Consider the following 17,995-nt stretch of genomic DNA (forward strand, 5'->3'; position numbering starts at 1 on the left):
ATAGCATTGTTGATGACACCTTGCTTCACATTACTGATGATCAAGAGTTGACTGATGGGGTGGTAATTGGCCAAGTTGGATTTGTTCTACTTTTTGTGTACAGGACAGACCTGAGCAATTTTCCACCTTGTCAGGTAATTGCTGGTACTGCAGCTATACTGGAATAGCTTGGCTAGGGGAGTGGCAAGTTCTGGAGCACAAATCTTCAGTACTCTTATTGGAATGTTGGCAGGGTCCATACCAACTGTTTCTTGATATGAGGAGGAATGAATTGTGTTGGCTGGAGACTGGTATCTGTAATGCTGGGAACACTGCAAGTAGCCAAGATGGATCATCCACTCAGCACTTCTGGCTGAAGATTGCTGTGATGCTTTAGCTTTATTGTTTGCATAATGTGCTGGCTTCTCCATAAATGAGAATGGGGATATTTGTGGAGCCTCCTCCTCCAGTGAGTTGTTTAATTGCTTACCACCATTCATGACTGGATGTGGCAGGACTGCAGAGCTTGGATCTGATTCTTTGTTTGTGGAATTGCTTAGCTCTGTCTATCTCTTTCTGTTTATATTGTTTGGCACACAAGTAGTCCTGTTTGGTGGCTTCACTGGGTTAACATCTCATTAGCAAGTCATGAATTTGCAGATTGTACTCAAGTACAATTCTGCTGCTGCTGATTGCCAACACATCTCATGGATGCCTGGTCTTGATTTGCCAGATTTGTTTGAAGTCTGACAAATTTAGCATGGTGTAATGGCCCACAACACGATGGAGGTTATTCTCAATGTGAAGGTGAGACTCCGTCTCCACAAGGACTGTGTGGTGGTCACTCTTATCAATGCGATCATGGACAGATTGGTGAGGTAAATGTCAAGTATGTCTTTCCCTCGTTTTTGGAAAAGCGCAGCAGGTCAGGCAGCATCAAAGAAGCAGGAGAATCGACGTTTCAGGCATAAGCCCTTCTTCAGGAATCAGGATTCCCGAAGAAGGGCTTATGCCCGGAATGTTGATTCTCCTGCTCCTTTGATGCTGCCTGACCTGCTGCGCTTTTCCAGCAACACATTTTTAAGCTCTGATCTCCAGCATCTGCAGTCCTCACTTTCTTCTTTCCCTCTTGTTGGTTTCCTCACTACCTGCCACAGACCCAGTCTAGCTGCTGTGTCCTTTAGGAATCACCCAGCTCAGTTAGTAGTGTTACTGCCAAACCACTCAATGGTGGGCAGTGAAATCCTCCACTCAGAGTACATTCTATGCCCCTGCCACTCTTGGTGCTTTCTCCAAGTGTTGTTCAACATGGAGGAGTACTGATTCATCAGCGGAGAGAGACGCGGCATGATAATCAGCAGACCGTTTCTTGCTTATGTTTAACCGTGTGCCACAGGACCTGTGTCCGGAGTCCAGTTGAGGACTCTAAGACAGCTCCCTCCTGACTGTGTATCACTGCCACCTCTGCTGGTGCTGGGTCTGTCCTATCGCCATATCTAGGGATGGTGATGGTGGTGTCTGGGGCATTGACAGGTATGACTCCGTGAGTATGACAATTTCAAGCTGTTGTTTAACTAGTCTGTGAGACAACTTTCCAAATTCTGGTACTAGCCTCCAGATGTTAGTGAGAAGCACCTGCTGTTGTCATTCCTGGTGCCTTAGTCAGTACCAGATTTTGAGGCTTTCTAGCAGTTGATATGATAAATACAACTTGTTGATTCACTGAGATAAAAGCAAAATACTGTGGATGCTGGAACTCTGAAACAAACAGAGAATGCACTGCATATCTGGCAACATCTGTTGAGAGATTTTGATACAATGGCTTGGTAGGCCATATCGTAGGGCAGTGCTGTGGGTCTGGAGTTACGAGCTAAGCCAGACGAGGTAAAAAAGGACAGTAGTGAGCCAGATGGGTTTGTGTGACAATTAACAAAAGTCATCATTAGACTTTTAATTCTCGATCTGTAGTGGTGAGATTCAAACCCAGGTCCTCAGAACCTTTCCTAGGCATCTGGGCTACTAGCTCAGTGACAATACCAATATCCCATCACCTTCCCTAGGTTGTCTAATGAGAAGTAATTGGATAGGCTGGGTTTGTTTGCACTGAAATTTTGAAATACAAGGAATAATTTGATTGTTCTGCAATACCCCGAATGGTCTTGACAGGGTGGATGTGGAAAGGGATGTTTCCTGTCATGAGAGAACTAGGGGACACTGTTTTAAAATTAGGGGGTGCCTTACAGAATAGAAATGAGGAAGTTGTGTGTCCCTGAAACTCTTGACCTCAGGAGGCGGGTCATTGAATATTTTTAAGATGGAGGTAGATAAAACCTTGTTAATAGGGGAATCAATGGTTATTAGGTGTCAATAGAAAAGTGGAATTCAGAACACAAGAAGATTCCCACAGTCGTTTTGAATGACAGAATAGACTTGAAGATGTGAATGGCCTACTTCTACTCTTAATTGGATTGTTTGAATGTAGGTTCATATTTCCTTCAGTCCTTACCTACCCACCCTTTCCCCATATACCTCAAAGCCACCAACCCAACCTCTCCACATATCTCTCGCATCCCCATTCACTTTCACCTCACATCCACCTTATCTGTAATCTTCCTCAATTCCTCAACCTTAACAATCCACCCCTTTCCCATATCCATCAAAACTTCCTCTCTCTTAAATATGGCCTATACTATCCACCTCGTCTCCTTCCCTGAAATTACATTCTGCAACTGCTTGGTCATTTGAGTGGAAAGTTGCCCTGTGACTGAGACCATTTTTAATGCTGTTTCCCTGGGATAGAAGGCTCTTTCTACAACCAGCAAGGACTGGTTTTGCCAATTCGAGTTCATGTGCTGACATGCTGCTTGGTTAGGGACTGCTGGTGGTTACTGGATCTGGTTATGTCACAGCTCAAGTATTGTGTGCAGTTCTGGAAGGATATGATGACACTGGAGAAGGGGCAGAGGATATTTACCAGGATGTTGCCTGGACTGGAGAGTTTTAGTTATGAGCTCGGACTTTTTTCATTGGAGAAATGGAGGAGGAGAGGGGACCTAATTGAGGTATACAAGATAATGAGAGGCATAGATAGAGTCGATAGCCAGAGACTATTTCCCAGGGCAGAAATGGCTAACACGAGCGGTCATAGTTTTAAGCTGGTTGGCAGGGGATGTCAGAGGCAAGTTCTTTACACAGAGAGTTGTAAGAGCATGGAATGCGTTGCCAGCAGTTGTGGAAGTAAGGTCATTGGGGACATTTAAGAGACTACTGGACATGCATATGGTCACAGAAATTTGAGGGTGCATACATGAGGATCAATGGTCAGCACAACATCGTGGGCTGAAGGGCCTGTTCTGTGCTGTACTGTTCTATGGTCTATGCTCTAACAGAGATTGGAGCAGAGGAGATTGAAGTGGGGGACATGATTTAGATGTATAAAATGATGAGGGACATAGATAGAGTAGACAGCAAGCAAGGAACTTTTCCCGTTGATGGGGGGGGGTGGAAAATGAATGGCCACAGGGCATAGATTGAAGGTAAGAAGCAGAGGGTTTAGTAGAGAGGAAAACATTTTCACCCAGACGGTGCTGGGAATCTGGAAGTCCCTGCCCATAAAGATGGTAGGGGAACAGAAACTCTCATAACATTTAAATATTTGGATGTACACTTGCAATGCCAAGGCATACAAAGCTGTAGGCCAGGTGCAAAAAATGGGATTAATATAGTTAGATGGTGGTTTTTGACGAGCTCAGACTCAGTGGGTTGAAGAGCTATCTTTTGTGCTCCAGCTACAAATCGAGGGCAGCAAATGCAACTCACCTCCTTCATGCAGCCATTAGCAAGAACACAGATGACATCAGCTGCCTTGATTGAGCTCAGCCTGTGTGCAATGACCAGCACTGTACGGCCTTTTTGTATATGATCCAGTGCATCCTGTACCATTTTCTCGGATTCTGCATCCAACGCACTTGTGGCCTCATCCAGAACCAGGATGCAGGGATTTTTAATCAGGGCACGGGCAATGGCAATCCGCTGTCTCTGTCCCCCAGATAAAGACATTCCTCGTTCACCTGGCCAATAAATGGAGTCTATTAATAAATACATTTACCAGTCTCTGTATTCACTAATGATTACATGCTTCCCTCTCATTTCCCCAATTTAATTCTTTCACGTGCATTACAAGTTTTGAAGGTTTGAGGTGAGTATAACATTAATTTAATGCATGTTCCCTGAATGTAATGATGACTTAAGGTGTGTTCCTGGTGAGAGATGATTTGATGTGTGTTCCTCAAGTGTGATGAAGATTTGAGGCATCTTCCGGGAGTGTGTGATTTGAGGCATGTTCCGGGAGTGTGTGATTTGAGGAATGCTTGTGTTCTCAGTCCACAACTGTTTTAAGATTTGCTGTCACACTCACCCACAATGGTCATGTATCCATCTGGGAAGCTCTGGATAAAGCCATCTGCATTTGCCTGCCGTGCCGCCTCATAAACTTCCTCATCGGAAGCATCTGGCTTTCCAAATCGAATATTTTCTTTGATGGAGGTGCCAAAAAGCACAGGTTCCTGCAATGCATTCACATGGCTGAGAAAACATCAACCTCATGGACAACTGTCCCACCCAAGCTAGGGTGAGAAACATTAACAACCAAATAAACAAACAGACACAACTCAGACTCTTACTGCCACATCGTCAGGGAATAACCGATGAGTGAGAGGGAAGATTTACAAAGGTGTAGTTGAAAAGGATAGGAGAGAAGAGGAGAGGTTGAAGGAAAGGTTAAGGATAAGGAAAAGCAGGAAAGGTGGTGGTGGGAAGGGGAGGGGAGGTCAAGAGAGGCCTGGATGTAATGGCTAGGCAGTGGGAGAGTGCAAGGGAGGAAGTGCCAACCTGGCTGATATATCCAATCACATGACTGCGCAGCCATTGTGGATCCAGAGTCCTGATGTCATATCCGTCTAAGGTGATAATTCCACTGTCTGGGTCATAGAACCGCTCCAGCAGAGATGCTATTGTTGACTTGCCTTCAAAGCATTTTAATTACATGTTAGGAAACAGTTTAAAAACAACAAAACTCCCATCCCCCACCTGAAGACTGACTGCTGTACACAAGATGTGGAGGAGTCAGTGTTGGACTGGGGTGTACAAAGTTAAAAATCACACAACACCAGGTTATAGTCCAACAGGTTTAATTGGAAGCACTAGCTTTCGGAGCACTGCTCCTTCATCAGGTAGTTCTGGAGCAGGACCATAAGACACAGAATTTATAGCAAAAGATTACAGTGTCACGCAACTGAAATGATATATTGAACAAACTTAGAATGTTGTTAAGTCTCATCTTTTAGAATGGGTTGCAGGTTTCGGTTCATTAAATGAACCAACTCATTCAGGAGAGGACATGACTGTTGGCAGCAGGAGTACTGTGACTACAAGAACAAGTCAAAGCTGAGGAATCCTGCAATGAGCAACTCACCTCCTGACTCCCCAAAACCTGTCCACCATCTACAAGGCACAAGTCAGGAGTTTGACTGATTGCTCCCCACTTGCCTGGATGGGTGTAGCTCCAGCAACCCAAGAAGCCTGCTTGATTGGCACCACATCCACAAACTGTCACTCCCTCACCACCAATGTACAGCAGCATCTACAACATGCACAGTAGTCACTCACGAAGGTTCCTTAAACAACACCTTCCAAACCCACAATCTATAGAACAAGGCAAAGGCAAGTTGAAATCACCATAGTCTGACACCACTTGCAATTTCCCCTCCAAGTCACTCACCATCTTGACTTTTCCTCAGTGTCACTGGGTCAAAATCCTGGAACCCCCTCCCTAACAACAGTGTGGGCTTATTGCAACAGTTCAAGAAGACACCTCAGCACCTTCTTCAGGGCAATTAGGGATGGGCAATAAATGTTGGCCCACCCAGTATGGTCCCCGTCCCATGAATAAATTACAAAAAATTATCTGATTCATTAGCTGTAAAGAATCACTAACATACAAGGCAGACTGGAACAACATTCGAGTTTTTTCCTGACTGACTTTTCCACATCCTGTTTTCAATTATATTGAAAGGGAGCCAAAGCGTATGTGGGACAGGAATGAAAGTGGGGCTGCGGTCGCATTCAGATCAGCCATGACAGAGCAGGTGGACACAGCTGAATGGTCTAGTCCTGCTCCTGAATAGTGTGTCTGCACATTCCCTCGATTACCCATCCCTTACCATCCAAAGACCCACAAACAGATATCACTTTGTCCTTACCTGTCCCAGATTGTCCAACAATAGCCACCATTTTAGAGGCCGGCAGGGTGAGATTGAAGTTGTGCAGCACCACCTGACCAGGTCTGGTGGGGTAGCTAAGGGAGGAGAGAGAAATATCACACATGTGGGAAATGTATCACAAACTAATATTTTGTGACAAAACGATGGTATCAAATGACTGGGTTATAATAGGAAATATTTCACAGGAAAGTATGGGGTGAAGGTAGACCACTGAAGACCACTCTACTTGTCCTGCGAGTGTTTGATGTGTCAGTGTCACGAGAGCTGCACTGTCAGTTTTAAAGAGTACTTTGTATCTCACCTTGTGCTGAATCTGATTTAGGAGCCTTTCATGGGGACAGTGTAGAGGGAGCTTTACTTGCAGTTTAAAAGTGTATAGAAAGCTTTAGTCAGAGTCCTACAGCATAAAAACAGGCCTTTTGGCAAATTGTTCCATGCCAATCAACAACGCTAAACTACACTAATCCCATTGATCTGCAGTTGGTCCATAGCCTCCTATGCCCTGGCATTTTAAGTGTTCATCCAGATGCTTTTTAATATTACAAGAGCACCTGCCTCCAACGGCCTCTCAGGCAGCATGTTCCATATTTCTACCAGGCTTTAGGTGGAAAAAAAATCTCCTCAGATCTTCTCTAAGCTTGGCCCTCACCTTAAAACTAATGCCCTCTGGTCTTAGGCATATCTGCCATGGGGAAAAGATTCTCATGATCTCCTTTGTCTGTACGTCTCATAATCTTGTATACTTTAATCAGATCATTGTGGTTCTGTTCGCCGAGCTGGAAGTTTTTGTTGCAAACGTTTCGACCCCTGGCTAGGCGACATCATCAGTGCTTGGGAGCCTCCTGCGAAGCGCTTCTTTGATGTTTCCTCCGGTGTTTATAGTGGTCTGTCCCTGCCGCTTCCGGTTGTCAGTTTCAGCTGTCTGCTGTAGTGGTTGGTATATTGGGTCCAGGTCGATGTGTTTGTTGATGGAGTTTGTGGATGAATGCCATGCCTCTAGGAATTCCCTGGCTGTTCTCTGTCTGGCTTGCCCTATGATAGTAGTGTTGTCCCAGTCGAATTCATGTTGCTTGTTGTCTGCGTGTGTGGCTACTAAGGATAGCTGGTCGTGTCGTTTCGTGGCTAGTTGATGTTCATGTATGCGGATTGTTAGCTGTCTTCCTGTTTGTCCTATATAGTGTTTTGTGCAGTCCTTGCATGGTATTTTGTACACTACATTCGTTTTGCTCATGTTGGGTATCGGGTCCTTTGTTCTGGTGAGTTGTTGTCTGAGCGTGGCTGTTGGTTTGTGTGCCGTTATAAGTCCTAGGGGTCGCAGTAATCTGGCTGTCAGTTCTGAGATGCTCCTGATGTATGGTAGTGTGGCTAGTCCTTTTGGTTGTGGTATGTCCTCGTTCCGTGGTCTTTCTCTTAGGCATCTGTTGATGAAGTTGCGCGGGTATCCGTTTTTGGCGAATACCTTGTATAGGTGTTCCTCTTCTTCTTTTTGCAGTTCTGGTGTACTGCAGTGTGTTGTGGCCCTTTTGAATAGTGTCCTGATGCAGCTTCGTTTGTGTGTGTTGGGGTGGTTACTTTCATAGTTTAGGACTTGGTCTGTGTGTGTGGCTTTCCTGTATACTCTTGTAGTGAATTCTCCGTTCGGTGTTCTCTGTACCATCACGTCTAGGAATGGGAGTTGGCTATCCTTTTCTTCTTCTCGTGAATCGGATTCCTGTGAGTGTGGCGTTGATGATCCGGTGTGTTTTTTCTATTTCCGTATTTTTAATGATTACAAACGTGTCATCGACATATCTGACCCAGAGTTTGGGTTGAATTTGTGGTAGGACTGTTTGTTCTAACCTTTGCATAACTGCCTCTGCTATGAGTCCCGAGATTGGTGATCCCATGGGTGTTCCGTTGATTTGTTCGTATATCTGGTTGTTGAATGTGAAGTGTGTTGTGAGGCACAAGTCCAGTAGTTTAAGTATGCCGTCTTTGTTGATAGGTTCAGCATCCTGTTTTCTGTTCTGTATGTCCAGTAGGTTGGCTATTGTTTCTCTGGCTAGGGTTTTGTCAATCGAAGTGAACAGTGTCGTCACGTCGAATGATATCATGGTTTCTTCTTTGTCTATGTGTATATTTCTGATGATGTCCAAGAATTCCTGTGTTGATTGTATGGAGTGTTTGGATCCGCTGACCAGGTGTTTCTAGATCCAGGTCATCCTAGATAAATCTGATTACATCCAAAAAGCACAACAACTACTTGCAGATATCAACACCTACCAAATGAAGGAATTTGACCCCACACCACAACTCATCAATAGGATAAACAACACACTAAGGAATCTACAAAAAAACGGACAGATAACCAGAGCTGACCTACAAAGAATGAAACCGCAAAGCAACAACACCCCCAGATTCTATGGATTACCTAAAGTACACAAACCAGACATCCCACTCAGACCCATAGTATCACTGCCAGGGACACCATCACACAAACTGGCCAAAGAACTACAACAGAAACTGAAACACCTGGTCAACGGATCCAAACACTCTATACAATCAACACAGGAATTCTTGGACATCATCAGAAATATACACATAGACAAAGAAGAAACCATGATATCATTTGACGTGATAGCACTGTTCACTTCGATTGACAAAACCCTAGCCAGAGAAACAATAGCCAACCTACTGGACATAAAGAACAGAAAACAGGACGCTGAACCTATCAACAAAGACGGCATACTTAAACTACTGGACTTGTGCCTCACAACACACTTCACATTCAACAACTAGATATACGAACAAATCAACGGAACACCCATGGGATCACCAATCTCGGGACTCATAGCAGAGGCAGTTATGCAAAGGTTAGAACAAACAGTCCTACCACAAATTCAACCCAAACTCTGGGTCAGATATGTCGATGACACGTTTGTAATCATTAAAAACACGGAAATAGAAAAAACACACCGGATCATCAACGCCACACTCACAGGAATCCGACTCACGAGAGAAGAAGAAAAGGATAGCCAACTCCCATTCCTAGACGTGATGGTACAGAGAACACCAAACGGAGAATTCACTACAAGAGTATACAGGAAAGCCACACACACAGACCAAGTCCTAAACTATGAAAGTAACCACCCCAACACACACAAACGAAGCTGCATCAGGACACTATTCAAAAGGGCCACAACACACTGCAGTACACCAGAACTGCAAAAAGAAGAAGAGGAACACCTATACAAGGTATTCGCCAAAAACGGATACCCGCGCAACTTCATCAACAGATGCCTAAGAGAAAGACCACGGAACGAGGACATACCACAACCAAAAGGACTAGCCACACTACCATACATCAGGAGCATCTCAGAACTGACAGCCAGATTACTGCGACCCCTAGGACTCATAACGGCACACAAACCAACAGCCACGCTCAGACAACAACTCACCAGAACGAAGGACCCGATACCCAACATGAGCAAAACGAATGTAGTGTACAAAATACCATGCAAGGACTGCACAAAACACTATATAGGACAAACAGGAAGACAGCTAACAATCCGCATACATGAACATCAACTAGCCACGAAACGACACGACCAGCTATCCTTAGTAGCCACACACGCAGACAACAAGCAACATGAATTCGACTGGGACAACACTACTATCATAGGGCAAGCCAGACAGAGAACAGCCAGGGAATTCCTAGAGGCATGGCATTCATCCACAAACTCCATCAACAAACACATCGACCTGGACCCAATATACCAACCACTACAGCGGACAGCTGAAACTGACAACCGGAAGCGGCAGGGACAGACCACTATAAACACCGGAGGAAACATCAAAGAAGCGCTTCGCAGGAGGCTCCCAAGCACTGATGATGTCGCCTAGCCAGGGGACGAAACGTTTGCAACAAAAACTTCCAGCTCGGCGAACAGAACCACAACAACGAGCATCCGAGCTACAAATCTTCGCACAAACCTTTAATCAGATCCCCCCTCAGCCTCCTTTGTTCTAAGGAAAACAAACGCAGCCTATCCAGTCTCTCCACATAACTGAGACTTTTCATCCCAGGCAACATCCTGGTGAATTTGCTCTGCATCCTCTCCAGTGCAATCACCTTCTTCTCAGTGTGGTAACCAGAACAGCACAGTGGAATTCCAATGTTTTATAAAGATGTAACAAGATTTCCTTGGTGCTATATTCTATGCCCCAGCAAATAAAGGCAAACATTCCTATGCCTTCTTCACCATCCTTCGGGTATCTATGGACTTGGACACCAAGGTCCTTTGTCCCCGAGTACTCCTTACCTTTTTTTTAATATATATTCTTTATTAGACCTCCCAAAATGCATCATCTCACACTTACAGGGAGTAAGTTCCATCTGCCATTGCTCTGCCCAATTTACCAGGTGATCAATATCAGAATGTAGCTTGAGACCATTTTCCTCATTATCAACAACACCAATTTTCATCATCTGCAAAATTACTAATTATTCCTTCTACATTCACATTTAAATCAAATATATATAACAAACAGCAAGGGCCCCAGCACCAATCTTTGTGGTACACCAATGGTCATCAGCTTCCAATCACAAAATTAAGCCAATTTGATCCAGTTTGCCAATTTGTCTTGAATCCAGTGGGAGCTTACCTTTTAGATAAGTCTTCCATGTGGGTCCTTGACAAAGGCCTTACTGAAGTCCATGTGAATCACATCAACTGCACTACCCTCATCAATATCTTGAGTCATCTTTTCAAAAACACATTTAAATTAGCCAGACAGGATCTCCCTCTAACAAATCTGTGCTGACTATCCCCGATCAATCCCTGCACTTCCAAGTGTTGATTAATCCTGTCTCTCTGAATTTTTCCCCAATAGTTTCCCCACCACTGACATCAGACGAACTGGTCTGTAATTACCTGCCTAATCTCTGTTGCGTTTCTTGAACAAAGGAACCACAGCAGCCATCTTCCAGTCACCTGCAGCCAGTGAAGCACTAAATATCCCGTCAGGACCCCAGCAATCTCCTCCTTTGCCTCCCATAGCAGCCTGGGATACAAATCCTGGGGATTTATGCACCCATGGAAGATATAGAATGTGGGGAAACAGATGGTGACATATTGAAAAAATATTTGTATTACAGAGGAGGAAGTGCTGGATGTCTTGAAATGCATAAAAGTGGATAAATTCCCAGGACCTGATCAGCTGTACCCTTGAACACAGTGGGAAGCTAGTGAAGTGATTGCTGGGCCCCTTGCTGAGATATTTGTATCATCGTTGGTTACAGGTGAGGTGCCAGAAGACTGAAGGTTGGCTAACATGGTACCATTATTTAAGAAGGGCGGTTTGGCCAAGCCAGGGAACTATAGACCAGTGAGCCAGTGGACAAGTTGTGGTGGGCAAGTTGTTGGAGGGAATTCTGATGGACAGGATTTACACACATTTGGAAAGGCAAGGACTGATTAGGTATAGTCAACATGGCTTTGTGCATGGGAAATCATGTCTCACAAACTTGATTGAATTTTTAAAAAAAGTAACAGAGAGGATTGATGAGGGCAGAGTGGTGGACATGATCTATATGGATTCTGGATTAGTGGTGCTGGAAGAGCACAGCAGTTCAGGCAGCAGACTAATGATCTATATGGACTTCAGTAAGGCATTCGACAAGGTTCCCGCCAGGGGACTGGCTAGCAAGGTTAGATCTCATGGAATACAGGGACAACTAGCCAGTTGGATACAGAACTGGCTCAAAAGGTAGAAGACAGAGGGTGGTGATGGAGGGCTGTTTTTCAGACTGGAGACCTGTGACCATTGGTGTGCTACAAGGATCGGTGCTGGGTTCACTACGTTTCATTATTTATATCAGTGACTTGGATACGAACATAGGAGGTTTGGTTAGTAAATTTACAGAAGACACCAAAATTGGAGGTGTAGTAGAGAGCGAAGAACACTACAACGGGATCTTGATCGATGGGCCAATGGGCTGAGAAGTGGCAGATGGAGTTTAATTTAGATAAATGCGAGGTGCTGCATTTTGGGAAAGCAAATCTGAACGAGATTTATACACTAAATGGTAAGGTCTTAGAGAGTGTTGCTGAACAAAGAGACCTTGGAGTGCCGGTTCATAGTTCCTTGAAAGTAGAGTCGCAGGTAGATAGGATAGTGAAGAAGGCATTTGGTATGCTTTCCTATATCGGTCAGAGCATTGAGCACTGGAGTTAGGAGGTCATGTTGCGGCTGTACAGGATGTTGGTTCGGCCACTTTTGGGATATTTCATGCAATTCTGGTCTCCTTCCTATCGGAAGGATGTTGTGAAACTTGAAAGGGTTCAGAAAAGATTTATAAGGATGTTACCAGGGTTGGAAGATTTGAGCTATTGGGAGGGGCTGAACAGGCTGGGGCTATTTTCCCTGAAGCGTTGAAGGCTGAGGGGTTACCTTATAGAGGTTTATAAAATCATGAGGGGCAAAAATGGTATAAATAGACAGTCTTTTCCCTGGGGTGGGGGAGTCCAGAATTAGAGGACATAGGTTTAGGGTGAGAGAGGAGTGATATAAAAGGGACCTAAGGGGCAACTTTTTCACGCAGAGGGTGATGTGTGTATGGAATGAGTTGCCAGAGGAAGTGGCGGAGGCTGGTACAATTGCAACATTTAAAAAGCATCTGGATGGGTATATGAATAGACAGGGTTTAGAGGGATATGGGCCAAATGCTACCAAATGGGACTAGATTAGGTTGGGATATCTGGTTGGCATGGATGAATTGGACCAAAGGGTCTGTTTCCATGTTGTATATGTCTATGACTTGATGACTCTTTATGCCTGTTAAAACACTTAATACCTCCTCCTTATTAATCTTAACATGTTCTAGAACCTCATCATCCCAACTGAAACCCCCTGCTACAATATCTTCCCCTGGGTGAACACAGATGAGAAGTATTCGCTTCAGACCTCACCCATGTTGACTGGCTCCACATACAGGTTGCCCCTTTGGTCTCCCAGTAGGTCCCATCCTTTCCTTGGTAATCCCCTTCTCAGGGTAGTGTCCTAGGTTCAACCATCTTCAGCTGGTTCATCAATGACCTTCCTTCCATCATAAGGTCAGAAGTAGGATGTTCACCGATGACTGCACAACATTCAGCACCATTTGTGAGTCCTCAGATACTGAAGCGGTCCATGTTCAAATAAAACAAGATCTGGACAATATCCAGGCTTGGGCTAACAATTGGCAAGTAATATTTGCACCACAAAATGACCATCACCAACAAGAGACAATCTAACTACTGCCCCTTGACATTTTATGGTGGTACCATCACTGATTCCCCCACTATCAACATCCTGGGAGTTATCATTGATCAGAAACTTAACTGGACTCACCACATAAACAGTGGCTAGAAAATCAAGTCTGAGGTGAGGAATACTGTGGCAAGTAACTCATTTCCTGACTCCCCAAAGCCTGTCCACCATCTAAGGCACAAGTCAGGAGAGGGATGGAATGCTCCCCACTTGCCTGGATGAGTGCAGCTCCAATAACGCTCAAGAAGCTTGACATCATCCAGAACAAAGCAGCCTGCTTGATTGGTACCACAAGCATCCACTCCCTCTACCACTGATACTCAGTAGCAGCAGTGTGTACTACAGAAATTCACCAAAGATCCTCAGATAGCACCTTCCAAACCCATGACCACCTCCATCTTGAAGGAGGAGGGCAGCAGATGTATGGAAACACCACCACCTTCATGTTCCCCTCCAAGCCACTCACCATCCAGATTTGGAAATATATCGCTGTTCCTTCACTGTTGCTGAATCAAAATCCTGGAATTCTCACCCCAAGCGGACTGCAGCGGTTCGATAAGGCAGCTCACCACCACCTTCTCAAGGGCAACTCAGGTTGGGCAATAAATGCTGGCCAGCCAGTGATGCCCATCCCATAAAAATGAGTAAAATATAAACTCTTAATATATGGATTAAATACTTAGGGGTATTCTTTAATTCTATCTGCCAAAGATATTTCATGGTCTCCCTTTACCCTCAGTTACCTTTTTAAGTCACCCTCTAAACCATCTATTGTTTTGAAGGGCCTTCCCTATTTATAATGCCAAGTACCAACATATATTTCCTTCTTTTTCTTTATCAAACAGTCAATATAAAGTCACACAGCACAGAAACAGACCCTTTGGTCCAACCAGTCCATGCTGAACATAATTCCTCTCTTGACATCCAGGTTTCCTTGGAGTTGCTGACCTTGCCCTTCATTCCTATAGGAACACCCCAGCCCTGAATTCTCACTGTACTACTTTTAAAAGATTTCCACATTCCAAATGTAGCTTTACCTGCAAGTAGCTGCTCCCAGTTTATGTTTGCTCGATCCTGTCAAATGATATTGAAATTGGTCTTTCCCAATTTAGACACTTAACTTCTGCACTATCCTTATCTCTTCCTGCCCCCGCTATAATAGAACTATCTATGTATCGGCACAAATAATTCTTCTGGATACAGTTTATAACTACCGCCCTGTCTAAAATTAAGGCAGAACATACAACAGTACAGGACAGTACAGACCCTTCAGCCCTTGATGTTGTGCTAAACTTTTATCCCACTCTAAGATATATTAGTATATAGTTCCTCTCTCTCTGACTGTTATGAGGCCTATCATTTAATTTTTAAAAAATTTCTAAGCTCTACTCAGCTGGAATTGAAAATTCTCATTTGAAAAACCTTCTAGGACATCCTCCCTCATTACTGCAATGATAGTTTCATTTATCAATATACAATGCCAACCACTTCTCATATTTCTCTCCTCTCCTCTCCTCTCCTCTCCTCTCCTCTCCTCTCCTCTCCTCTCCTCTCCTCTCCTCTCCTCTCCTCTCCATGCCTGAAACGTCTATAACCTGGAATGTTCAGCTGCCAATCCTGTCGTTCTTGCAACCGTGTCTCGGTGATTGCAACAATATCATATCCCCACATACTAATTAATACTCTAAATTCATCCCCCTATCAGTCAAGTTCCTTGAATTAAAATAGATACAGTTTGGCTTTCTGGTCTTCCAATTTGCCTTGTCCAGTCCATGTTTTATCTGCCGATGGGACTATCCTGACATTCCTTCTTTATCTGACTGAACATTGCTCAAGACTTTCCACCTATTCTGTGCCTCACCTCCTGTCAAATTAATTTACAAGAGTAGAGGTAGCTTTTCACTTAATCTAACCCCATTCTGTCCCTGTCCTGGGAGTATTTGTTTGGGACAACGTACAGAGAGCTTTACTCTATATTTAACCCTGACTGTACCTGTCCTGACAGTATTCAATGGGGACCGCTTCAAGGTAGCTTTACTTTCACTTTAAAAGATAGAAGGAGAATTACTCTGTACAGCAAGCTCTCATTACTTAACATTGTGATACTCAACATCATATTTTTATAGCAACATCATGTTATTGTTGCTATTCACTGAGAGCCCCACATTTTGTTTTAAGAATCCCTGCACTGCAAAATAGGTCATTCGGCCCAACAAGTCCACATCGATCCTCCGACAAGTAACCTACCCAGACCCATTCCCCTACTGACAAATGCAACTAACCTACATATCCTTGAACACTATAGGCAACTTAGTATGAGTAATTCACTGAACCTGCACATCTTTGGATTGTGGGAGGAAACCAGAGTACCTGGAGTAAACCCACACAGACCACAGAGAGAACGTGCAAAATCGAAACTGACAGTCACCCGAGGTTGGAATCGAACCTGGGTCCCTGGTGCTGTGAGGCAGCAGTGCTAACCACTGAGCCACCATGCCACCACAGGGTGTTGTTGTGTTGAGATTATTAACTTCCCTCTGCACTGGGCATTCCTGGAGAATTTGTCCTGCAAAACACAGCTTCAGTTACACAATGGGGAGCAGCCAATCATTGGAGGAAAGTCATGAGTTGCAAAGCGATTCTTCCATAAAACCCATATTTCGAGGAATCAATTAACAATATTAAGTAAGGTTTTTCTGTGTAATTTATTAAGCAAGAAACTATGGGTGATTTTACCCCCTCCCCACTTTGGAGGCACAATTTCTAATCACAGTACACCTCAAGAGTCCTTGCCACTGATCCAGCTCTCAGAGTGAACAGGATGTCTGACACTCCTGTTTACATCTCAGAGTCACAGAAATGTACAGCACAGAAACAGACCCTTTGGTCCAATTCATTCATGCCGACCAGATATTCTAAATTAATCTAGTCCCATTTGCTAGCACCTGGCCTATACCTCTCTAAACCTTTCCTGTTCACATACCCATCCAGATGTCTTTTAAATGTTGTCATTGTACCAGCCTCCACCACTTCCACTGGCAGCTGATTCCATACATACACCATCCACTGTGCGAAAACGTTGCCCCTTAGGTCTCTTTTATATCTTTCCCTTCTCACCCTAAACCTATGCCCTCTAGTTCTGGACTCCCCCACCCCAGGGAAAAGATCTTCCTATCCATGCCCTTCATGATTTTATAAACCTCTATAAAGGTCACCGATACTCCAGGGAAAACAGCCCCAGCCTGTTCAGCCTCTCCCTGTAGCTCAAATCCTCCAACCCTGGCAACATCCTTGTAAATCTTTTCTGAACCCTTTCAAGTTTCACAACATCCTTTTGGTAGGAAGGAAATCAGAATTGCACACAATATTCCAAAAATGACATAATCAATGTCCTGTACAGCTATAACATGACCTCCCAACTCCTACAGTATACTCAATGCTCTGACCAATAAAGAAAAGCATACCAAACACCTTCACTATTCTGTCTACCTGCAACTCCACTTTGAAGAAACTATGAACCTGCACTCCAAGGTCTCTTTGTTCAGCAACGCTCCCCAGGACCTCATCATTAAGAGTATAATTCCTGCCCTGATTTGACTTTCCAAAATGCAGCACCTTACATTTATCTAAAGTAAACTCCATCTGCCACTCCTCAGCATATTATCCCATATGATCAAGATCCCATTATAATCTAAGGTAAATTTCTTCGCTGTCCACTACACCTCCAATTTTGGTGTCATCTGTAAACTTATTAACTATACCTCCTATGTTCACAACCAAATTGTTTATTTTAATGACGAAAAGCAGTCGACTCAGCATCGATCCTTGTGGCACACCAGTGGTCACAGGCCTCCAGTCTGAAAAGCAATCCTCTACCACCACCCTCTGTCTTCTATCTTCAAGCCAGTTCTGTATCCAAATGGCTAGTTGTTCCTGTATTCCATGAGATCTAACCTTGCTAACCAGTTGTCAATCAGGGCTCCCTGACTGGATCAGATTAACTCATTTGGCTCTCACTGACCTGAAATCAATGTTGTCGAATTGCACCTGTCCAACCAGGACATGTGATGGGATCTGGAATCCCCCTTGAATTGGGATGTTCGATTGCAATGTCAGGAACTCAAACACACGGCTTCCTGAGCTTATCCCACGAATGACCTGGTGAAGAAAGAAAGAGATACGGGTTATTCAGTCAGGAAGGATACCAGTGGGCAGGTTCGCACACATGCAAGCACACCTGATAGTTACAAGCATTGGCAATGATGCTGGTGGGACTGGGGGAATGATTGGGAGCAATGGCAGTGTTCAGGGACTTTGGGAGGGGGAATGACAGGGAGGGGTGAGTTGGGGGGTGAGTAATTGGCTGCAATGGAAGACGCTGCAGGAGATGGGGGGGTTGGGGAGAATAGCTGGCCTCATTATATGGTGGCAGACAGGAGAGGGGC

The 17,995-nt window shown here is 44.4% G+C and overlaps 1 protein-coding gene across 1 annotated transcript in view; it reads right to left on the reverse strand.

Moving 5' to 3' along the window:
- abcb8 (ATP binding cassette subfamily B member 8) overlaps positions 1–17,995 on the reverse strand; it is a 62,297-nt gene that overhangs the window by 3,500 nt on the left and 40,802 nt on the right. Inside the window, exons 11-15 of the mRNA XM_043687563.2 lie at positions 17,572–17,708; positions 6,240–6,334; positions 4,870–5,003; positions 4,397–4,544; positions 3,799–4,049 (exon numbers count right to left, since the gene is read on the reverse strand). Coding sequence (XP_043543498.2) covers positions 3,799–4,049; positions 4,397–4,544; positions 4,870–5,003; positions 6,240–6,334; positions 17,572–17,708 — 765 coding nt within the window. The remainder of the gene's footprint in view (positions 1–3,798; positions 4,050–4,396; positions 4,545–4,869; positions 5,004–6,239; positions 6,335–17,571; positions 17,709–17,995) is intronic.

The sequence above is a fragment of the Chiloscyllium plagiosum genome, unplaced genomic scaffold (assembly GCF_037043375.1).
Source record: "Chiloscyllium plagiosum isolate Xiang-an unplaced genomic scaffold, Cpla_swu_hap1 HiC_scaffold_4, whole genome shotgun sequence".
Classification (NCBI taxonomy): Eukaryota; Metazoa; Chordata; class Chondrichthyes; order Orectolobiformes; family Hemiscylliidae; genus Chiloscyllium; species Chiloscyllium plagiosum.